This window comes from Nanorana parkeri, unplaced genomic scaffold (genome assembly GCF_000935625.1).
Source record: "Nanorana parkeri isolate BGI_ZX_2015 unplaced genomic scaffold, ASM93562v1 scaffold2398, whole genome shotgun sequence".
NCBI classification, from domain to species: domain Eukaryota; kingdom Metazoa; phylum Chordata; class Amphibia; order Anura; family Dicroglossidae; genus Nanorana; species Nanorana parkeri.
The window spans coordinates 97,210-107,264 of record NW_017308666.1 but is presented as its reverse complement, the minus strand read 5'-3'; the positions used below and the strand labels follow the sequence as shown (position 1 = coordinate 107,264).

Genomic DNA, 10,055 nt, shown 5'->3' with positions numbered 1-10,055 from the left:
AGGGAAGGAGGGGGGGGGGAGGGCGAGAGAGAGACAGATGGGATCTATCTATAAACTCTTTATCTATGTTTCTATCTATCTATCATCTATCTATCTATCTATACATATGGTCTATCTGTGTCTCCATCTAAGCTCTAGCTATCTATCTATAAACTCTCTATCTATGTATCTATCTATCTATCTATCTATCTATCTATCTATCTATCTATCTATCTATCCATCTATCTATCTATCTATCTATGTCTCCATCTAAGCTCTAGCTATCTATCTATAAGCTCTCTATCTATGTTTCTATCTAAGATCTCGCTATCTCTCTATCTATTTATCTATCTATCTATCTATCTATCTATCTATCTATCTATCTATCATCTCTATTTCACTCTTTCTTGCATATCTATCTATTGCACTCTCTTTCTCTATTCTCTTTCTGATATCTTTATTTTTCTCTATCTCTCTCATCTGTCTGTCTTCTATCTCTCTCTTTCTCTAGTCTGACTGTGTTCTTTCTTTCTTTCTTTCTTTCTTTCTTTCTTTCTTTCTTTCTTTCTTTCTTTCTTTCTTTCTTCCTTTCTCCCTATCTCTCTCCTTTCTTCCTTTCTTTCCCTTCCTTTTCTTTTTTTCCGTCCTTTCCTTTCTCTCTCACTAGAATACCTAACCTGATAGCAATCAATATTTGGTTTTGTATCTGACCAATGTGTTCTGTATTCTTTCTCTATATTTTGCTGTCTTTGTCTTAGATATGTGAGGAGTGAATAATCTCGCCTTCTGACATGTGGGTGGGATATCTTCTCTCTCTCTCCCCTGTACACGCCCTGTCAGCAATGAAGCTAGTATTACCAGCATTGATCTGGCGGCACTAGGACCGGGGGCTGCTGAGCCTATCTCCTTTGTCCTCCAGCTGATCCAGCGCCGGCTCTGCTCCAGCTGCTGCTCCTCTGTATGTATATCTACATGTATGTATGTATGTATGTATGTATGTATGTATGTATGTCTGCGATCACCAATATCTATATGTATGTATGACCGCGATCACCAATATCTATATGTATGTATGACTGTGATCACTGTTATCTATATGTATATATGACTGCGATCACCAATATCATGTATGACTGCAATCACTGTTATCTATATGTATGCATGACCACGATCACCAATATCTATATGTATGTATGACCGCGATCACTGTTATCTATATGTATATATGACTGCGATCACCAGTATCTATATGTATGTATGACCGCGATCACCAATATCTATATGTATGTATGACTGTGATCACTGTTATCTATATGTATGTATGACTGCGATCACCAGTATCTATATGTATGTACAGTATGTATGACTGCGATCACCAGTATCTATATGCATGTATGTATGACTGCGATCACTGTTATCTATATGTATGTATGACTGCGATCACTAATATCTGTGTATGTATGTCTGTGTACAAAGGAGTGGATAGATTTGTTGGGATGTATCACGGGGGGTTTTGTCTATATGGATCTTACGTAGCTTTTCCATCTCTTTCTCTCTGTGATTTTGTACATTTTGTATCTTTAGACTGTATCTTTCCTATTTATAGAAAACTGCAGTGTATAGTTGTCTTTTATTTACATATCTCTATGTCTGACCACAGCTGTTTTTTTTGAGTGAAACATGTGTAGAGTTCACTTATTTACAAAGCATGCATGTTCCAAATCATCACGCCAAACAGATTCACAGAATCTACATATTACTCTATGTAGAATGTATCTATCTATCTATCTATCTATCTATCTATCTATCTATCTATCTATCTATCTATCTACATGTAACTATAATATATATCTGTATAACTTTGTTGCTAACGTGTGTCTTTAATACAGTATACCTATGTATTACCTTTATTTCATGTGTTATTTACATTTATTGTCTGCCTTGGCCAGTAACAACCTTTAGCATGTGGACACATGATTGTTCTACATCATAGACCTATAGAGCTGTGACATATGTTAGCCCAGACCGGTGTGGACAATTGTGTGAATTGTTGTTGTTCTAAGGCCCCGCTCATACGATCTGGCATTCCCGTGCCAAGAACCTATAGATTTCTGCAGCGGGAATGTCAGTTGTCCCCATTCAGATGTAGCTGCTGTGCCCATTGAAGTAAATGACAGGGTGTCAGCTGCCGTATCTGCCGCATGTAATCATACATGGTAGAATTATATGCAGTTTGGGATAGATGATCTATCCTGCGTCCAGCGACAATCATCTATTCCAAAACCGCATGTAATTTGTACCATGTGCGATAACATGCGTACTGCCGCTGACAGATACAGCCGCTGTCACCCTTTCATTTACTTCAGTGGGTACAGCTGCAGCAGGAATCCTAGAATGCCCTGTGTGAATGGGGCCTTAGGCTCTCTTCACACCTGTGCAATGAAAAATCGCACATGCATTGCAGAGTGTTTTTACACATCTAACCATGTGTTGCAGTAGGACGGTAAGTTGCCTACTGCATCTAAATCTCAGCAAACAATTGCATGTCCTGTTTTTATTCGCTTCTCTCAGCAACAAATGGTAATAAGTTACCTTACTTTGTGGTATAAGTCAACGCATTAAGCAATAATGGCACCACAGCACACCAAACATAGTCATATGGGATCTCACGCAATGCGGAAATGCATGCCAGAATAATTATGAACAAATTGGAGACTCAGTCCCTTTATAAAGAGGGTTTTCAACATCTCCAAAGAGATTGCAACATTTTTGAACATCTCCACATACAACATAGAAGACTTCCAACAATCAGAACCCTTGTAATCAACCCACCCGGTTCTGGTTCAAGCTTCACAGTGGGCCGCCTAAACACACTGTGCATGACAACTCAGTCACACAAAGGACTTATAATCTACAGTTATATATATATACATACACAGAACACACTCTTTAGTAGTGTCTATTCTACAGTAAAGAAGGTATTGGCCATTAAAGCTGAACTCCAAGATTAGCAAATATTGTCCTCATACAAGTCATGGGTATTCTTCTTGAATCTTGGTGAGCATTTTGTATTTCTACCAGATCTGTGCAGTAATCCCGTGTCAGATCTGGAGCTTCCTGTAATAAAGACTGCTCGCTGCTGCTCTCTCTACTTGTGCAGGGTGACTGGTCTTGTCTCCGACCCCTCCTGTAATAATAATTGTTCACTGCTGCGCTCTCTCCTTGTGCAGGGTGACTGGTCTTGTCTCCGCCCCCTACTGTAGTTTTCTGCAGGCAGCCTGTAGTGGGTGAAGCCATTGGATCCCTCCCACAGCTTTGCTCTCTGCATGGGCTATGTACAACACAAGCATGAAGTTACTGCTACTTTAATAAGGTGATACCTGGTTTTGCAAAGGGATTTAGTGCGCACACATTGGATTTATATCCATTGTAGGTATGGAGGAATATTTTTAAATGAAAGAGTTCAGCTTTTAGCACAGTAGGCCTGTGTCTATAGGAATAAGAGAAGTGGCGTTTCCCTGTATTGTTAGCCATGTTATTTTGTTTTTACTATCATCACTAGAAATGCAGTCATCTAAATTGAGCTTATTTACACATTGTCATGATATTCAAAGCCAGGCTGGTACCAGGAAAACAAGACAATGTTCTGTGAATTTAGCAGAGGGGTGTTACATTGGGTGCCGCAGATTGTATGCCTACATGCTCTAGGGAAGGAAATCCAGCCCTGACCCTTGCTAAACAATCATACACATAATAGCATATTCATTTGTGTGGAAGCTAAATGAAAACACTTTGTAGCACGTTTTTTGTGAAGAATCAAACACAAATGCAGAGAGGGTCCCTGGTGAGCAATGAATCGATTTCCTAGCCACAATGCTAACCACTAAGCAGCTACCACTGCCGCCAATAAGCTTATTCTGCACTGCTGTTCCCTAACTTCCTGCATTGATGCTTCTGTGTGTTATTCTGTTGTATCTCCAGATCTCTGTGTCTTGGCCATGATGTGCGGCCCCTGGTTTCTTCTTCTCTTGGTGGCCGTACCAGGAAGCAGTTCAGCTGTCGGTGAAATCCGTAACTGCGCAGATGCTGCTCTGGAGCTGAGGGAGAGAGGTCTGGGAGGCATCCCTGGTGTCAGAACACCAATATCTGGTATGTCTGCAAGGAATATGTACTCTTGTATGTTATCCTGTTTGGTTTATCTGAATGGCAAACACTTTGGTCCCCGTTCACACCTTGGCGTTTTGTTGCTCAAAGGTAAGTACGACAAAATGCTCAAGACAAGGAATCCCATTAATTTCTATGTCTTCTGTTCACACCTGAGTGTTTTGTCGCAAGCAGAAAAATGCCTGTCGCTGGAAAAAGTACATGAGATCCTTTTTGGCAGATTACAGTGCTCTTTGACTTTAGTGGGAAACTTTGTGTGACAAGACGCTCAGCTGTGAACTAGTGCAGTGGCGTCATGCTGGGGGTGGGGCCTGCACCCGGGTGACACCATTGGAGATCATACCTTATCCCACTGGGTGAACGTCCCCTCCTCTCCCTGCCGGCGTCCATCACCAAGATGACTGCCGGCAGGTATCGCAAAGATTGCCGCGCATGCGCGATAACGTCATCGCGCACGCGTGTGGTGACCTCACGTGCATGTGATGTCACGGCGCGGTGTCACCCGGTAAATGCTCTGGGTGACACCCGCCTTTTGAACGCCCCCGAACTAGGGCCACTGAAATGAATGGGATTCTTTGCTTTGAGTGTTTTGTTCCACTCAGGACAAGTGATTCCTTGTCTTGAGCATTTTTTGTCACCCAGATGGTGTTGTATTGAGTTGACTTTTAACTAGTATTGATCTGCACTAGCACAGCTGATTTACAAAGAAAGCGGCAAAGAGGGCTGAACTAAAATTGTAACAGTTACCTATTGCAAACAATCATATTCCACTATAAAGTAATCCATTAGGATGCTATGGCATAAAGCGCTCCTTTTGTGCTGGTTTGTTTTCCACATTTGGTAAGTTACTTTTATTTGCTATTCATATGTGCTCCAGGTTGCTGACTGAATGTGGCTCTTGGCTCGGACTTCTTTCATCTACTACGCGTACATGTGCTTGAGACTACTCAGCTATGTGAGATGTTTGCACTAGTAAAGTGTTTCCTTCATTATAACTAAACTTATCTGTAGATATCTGCTACAATAATGATATGGTATTGACTACTAGTCAATAGGTATGAAATATTGATATACACTACATACTGATATCATGTATCAGGTTTGAGATTTAACTATTGGCTTGGATTGGAGTGTTTTTTTAATTAGAGTGTTCTGAAAAGATATTATGTTAACATTTGGCAATGAGTTAATTTCCAAGGTGTATATCCCTATGGGGGTTTCTTTTTGATTATTTCATAAATTATATTGATCTGGTTGGAAGTCTGATTTTGTTGTCATGTTAATTATATCTTTTGATTCATTCTAGGAGAACACCTACGGATATGCCCGCAGGAGTACACTTGTTGCCCGAGTGAGACAGAGGAGAGACTGAGCGAGGAGAGCGTGAGAGACCTGGCCCGCATTGTGAACGACAGCGTCAGTTATCCAATGGGGGTATTAACTGGGGCGAGAAGAAGATTCCAGGGTGAGTTTGCACTCGGTACTGGTTGTTTTGCTCAGAAGCATTACCAAAAATGTGAAACTACTACTACATTCTTGGTTAAAGTTTCAAGTTTAGGTTGGGATGAGACACAGAGGAAAATGCTGGTTTCTACTGCTGAGTTACTTTTAAAGCCGGCCGGCCATACATGCACCTATAGATTTTCTGCAGGTTTTCTCTGGTCAGATGGAAAAAGTGCCACAGATTCCTCCATCTACACTACACTGTGTGAATGGAGGAATCTACCACTGGGCCAAGCTTCAGTATCTTGCTAGTCGGCCCCGCTGACTCTCAATGCCTGCATCCAATCAAATTGTTCAGGTATTCTGACAGCCAGCGGGGCCGACTGATAATGAAGCTTGGCCCAGCGGGAGATTCCTCCATCCACACAGTGTAGCGTAGATGGAGGAATCTGTTGCAGTTTTTCCATCTGACCATATAAAATCTGCAGATCATCTATAGGTGTATGGCCAGCTTAAGAATGCAAGTTGCCGGATTGTCTCTGGAACAAGCAGACAGGTTAGAGTCAGAGTGAAGTCAAAATTCTTGATCACCATTCTTTTTCAAGGTCCGTGTCTCAGATTTTATTAAGAAATTATAGGAAAACAAGAAATAAATAAGAACGAAACTGGCCAAAGTGACACGTGTGATAATGAGTCTCAGGGGAAAGGACAATCCACCGCCACATTAAAAAATGGGTACACATGAAAAAGAAAACCGGGTCAAAACTAGAAGAAAAAGGGGAATGAAAGAGTAGAATGCTAGTGGCTTATCAAATTGTTAATTTAATTTATAGATAAAAATCTTTACACTGTCATTGTCATTACATCCCTTCTTTTAGACACCACTGGGTCCCTGGCATCTCTATGCAATGCAGGCAGATTTAGGGCTGGTGGGAAGGGCTAGCAGGGTGCTGCCATGTTTTAAGGAAATTATGTACAGCACCCTGCCAGCCCTTCCCACCAGCCATAATCTGCCTGCATTGCATAGAGATGCCAGGGACCCAGTGTGCCTCAGTACTCATCAATCCTAATACTAGCAGTGGGCTGGCTCTTGGGAGGAGTTATGCAAATATCAAAATGCCTTCATGGGTGGATGTGCGTTTGGAGAAATGGGTGGTCCTAGGCAGGCTCCATTTGCATGCAGGTTGCCCTAGGCAACACCCACATGGGATGCTAAGCCTCTATGACTGAAAGAACTAAAATACAAATAATTAAAGGTGTGGGCAGAAACAGCCAGTTTGGGGAGGGAAAGGATTAGATGATGCAGAATGTCCTCCAGCCAGGAAATGAGGCGGGTTCTATCTGATTTGCGGCAGCTTCTAATACACATTGCAAGAAGCTCGCAGTGTGCAGTGAAATCAGAGTAAGCATTTTCAGTCCAGGAGAGGAGCCGGTACAACTGTGCAAGGCTGAAGGGAAGGCCGGAGGTCAGCTTTAAGAATGTAAACGATACACATGTGGTTGTTTAAAAGTTTTATTCGGTAGGGAGAAAGTAGCTCCGGAACCAACTAATCGATAATAATTGTTAGCTGCAGCCCTAGAAGAAAGCAAGTTAGGAACAGAGTGGTGTTCAAACCTTTGGGTGTGACAGTGTTGAGGGTATTAATCCAATAAACCTCACCTTGTAGTAATACATGTGCCCTGTAGACGCCATGGGAGAGCTCGGGAATGAGGTCAGTGACCATGCCACATAGATCACGTTTGGTGGTGGCATGGCCAAACCTATTGACCATGGAGGACGAGTTGTGACTTAAATACTTGGTGCATTATCACCTGTCATGTGCATCTCTAGAGGAGATTACAAGTGGCCGGACCTGAGCTACGACGGACTTACAGCCAACACTGGAGCAAATGCATGATGTGGCAGAATGAGTCTGGAAGAAGAGAAAGGTGGAAAAAAAAGATTTAATGGTAAAAAAACAAATCATGGCAATTGTTAACAATGCAGATAGTTAGCGAATTCAACGTAATGTACAGTAGTTTGGGTTTAGATCTTGTCATATGGTGGCACTTCAGATGGTGAGATCAGCTATAATACTCTCCATATTTCCTCATTACAGGTTTCCTTTAAGGCCTCATTCACACAGCTAAGTGTCAGCCTGTACAGATCTGTGCGGCATGCACGGCCGTATCGGGCTGTTCCCGGGAAGGACAGGTGCTACGTGTGATTGTACACAGCAGCCTGTTCTTCTCTATGGGAGTACGTAGCCATACGCTCACCCAAGATGCACATCCATGCAGGTGTGGGTGTCCGTACTCGTACGCAGACAGGATGGATCCAGTCTATGTCCGAGCACAGACACCCGCACGGATGTGCAGCTTGGGTGAGCGTACGGCCGCATCCTCCCATAGAGAAGCCAGGCTGCTGTGTACAATTACACGTAGCACCTGTCCTTCCCGGGAACGGCCCGATACGGCCGCGCACACCGCACAGATCTGTACGGGTCGACACTTAGCTGTGTGAATAAGGCCTAAGGCTGAACTCCGGCCCTCCCTTCAGTCTTGCACAGTTGTACCGGCTCCTCTCCTGGATTAAAATGGCTTCCTCTGATTTCATTTTATTAGCATGTTGATGATGGGAGAAGGAATGAATCAGGGAAGGCAAAATATAAAGAGATTAAACATCAGCTTTAATAAGAATGAATGGTACTTCAATTTCCAGAACAGGCGTGGTCAGAATACAGGACGGCATTTATTTTTCTCTGTCTCAGTACAGAGTTTAATTTGTGAATCTAATTGTGAACATTTAATGACTCTACATCTCTGGAAATCATAGCTTCCAATTCTCCCGCTGTTGGAGCCAAGTCTCTCTGTCTCTTTTCTTCCTCGGTTCTTCTCCTGTTTGATCTGTATTGGAGTCCATTTATGAATGATTCACTGTGAATCCTTTTACTGCTGTTCACCCAAGTGATATTCAACAGCATTTGCCGAGCATGCCACAGCTATATTCATTGGGTGGAATTGATCAAAACTGATCGAAGCGCTGAAAAACGCTCAAGCAGTGAAATCCTATTAACTCCTATGGGCATAGTTCCCACCTGGGCGTATTTCAGCGCGTTTTAACGCGCTGAAAAACGCCCTACAACTGAAATAGTACATGAGCTTCTTTGAGGCGGATTTCAGCGCCTATCCATTGGTATTCCCGAGTGTATATCCACACTCGGGAATACAGCGTATGCCTTACCTTGTCCGCGATCCCCGCTGTGTCCTCCGGCCGCTGCCGTCTTCCGGGTTCCGTCCCTTGCGAGCGTCCGCGTCGCAGGGGGGCGGAACCGGCGAGAAGTTTAAAAGTTAAAAAAAAAAATTGAGAAAAAAAGGGGGAAAAAAATCATACCGCCAGGGAGGTTAAAAAACGAGTGTCGAACGCACGTTTCAGTGAACAAAAAAACCGTGCTTAAAAAACGAGCATAAAATGCGCCTAATAGGAACGCCCAGGTGTGAACCCAGCCTAAAGCTCAATTGAACTGTCAGTTTAAACCATTACTGGTGCATCAAACAAAGGTGCGCAAAGTCTTAAGGTAGCCATAAACAACATGAATCTCAGCCAATTTCTCCTGAATTGGCTGAAATTCAAGCTGCCTGCGTTTTATGAATGGGCTGCAAAACGCAGGCTATGGTGTGGAATAACTTTGCAATATTTAAGGATACATACATATAACAATATCTGCTCTCAGATCTATGTGGGCCCCTATAATCAGCGTGAGATATTTGGATATGACATTACATATTTGTGATCTTCACATTAAATACACGTGTTCTGCTTATGTTCTTGCAGAGTTTTTCCTCGCACTCCTTGACTCCTCTGAGCACTCCCTCTCCACCATGTTTGTACTTTCCTATGGACACCTGTACTCCCAGAATGCCGTTCTCTTCAGTACTCTCTTCTCAGAGCTGCGTGCTTTCTACATGGGCGGAGGAGCCCCCAGATTGGCCGAGGCTCTCTCTGAGTTCTGGGCCGGACTGTTGGAGCGCATGCTCCGTCTCCTGCTTCCTCATTACGAGCTGAATGCCGACTACATGGAGTGTGCTGCCCACAGAGCTGAGGAGCTGAGGCCTTTTGGCGATATACCAAAAAGACTTCGACTACAGGTCTGGTAGATTTCTAACTGTATATAAGTTCCATTACAGAATTTCATAATACTGATGCGGGCTTATTAGATGTATTAATAGTTGTAGATAGAAGTCAGAAGGACCCCTGGTGCTCGGGTTAGCACTGCGGCTTAATTCGGCAGATACAATGGTCAAAACAGTGTGTTGCACTGCTAATCTGGGCTTTGTGTACATGCCACACTCTGTTCACCCTAGAAGAAAATGGAGGACATCCTACAAAAGGATGAAATAATTTATATTATAATATATATTAAATATACTTTAATTTTATACTTTATATATTATTATATATAATTAAAAATACTTTTTTTTTTTTTTTT

At 42.6% G+C, this 10,055-nt stretch overlaps 1 protein-coding gene across 1 annotated transcript in view; it reads left to right on the top strand.

Moving 5' to 3' along the window:
• Positions 1-862: 862 nt before the first annotated feature.
• LOC108801594 (glypican-6-like) overlaps positions 863-10,055 on the top strand; it is a 22,415-nt gene continuing 13,222 nt past the window's right edge. Inside the window, exons 1-4 of the mRNA XM_018573485.1 lie at positions 863-941; positions 3,961-4,128; positions 5,450-5,608; positions 9,401-9,714. Of these exons, the coding sequence (XP_018428987.1) occupies positions 3,978-4,128; positions 5,450-5,608; positions 9,401-9,714 (624 nt within the window). The 5' untranslated portion in view covers positions 863-941; positions 3,961-3,977. The remainder of the gene's footprint in view (positions 942-3,960; positions 4,129-5,449; positions 5,609-9,400; positions 9,715-10,055) is intronic.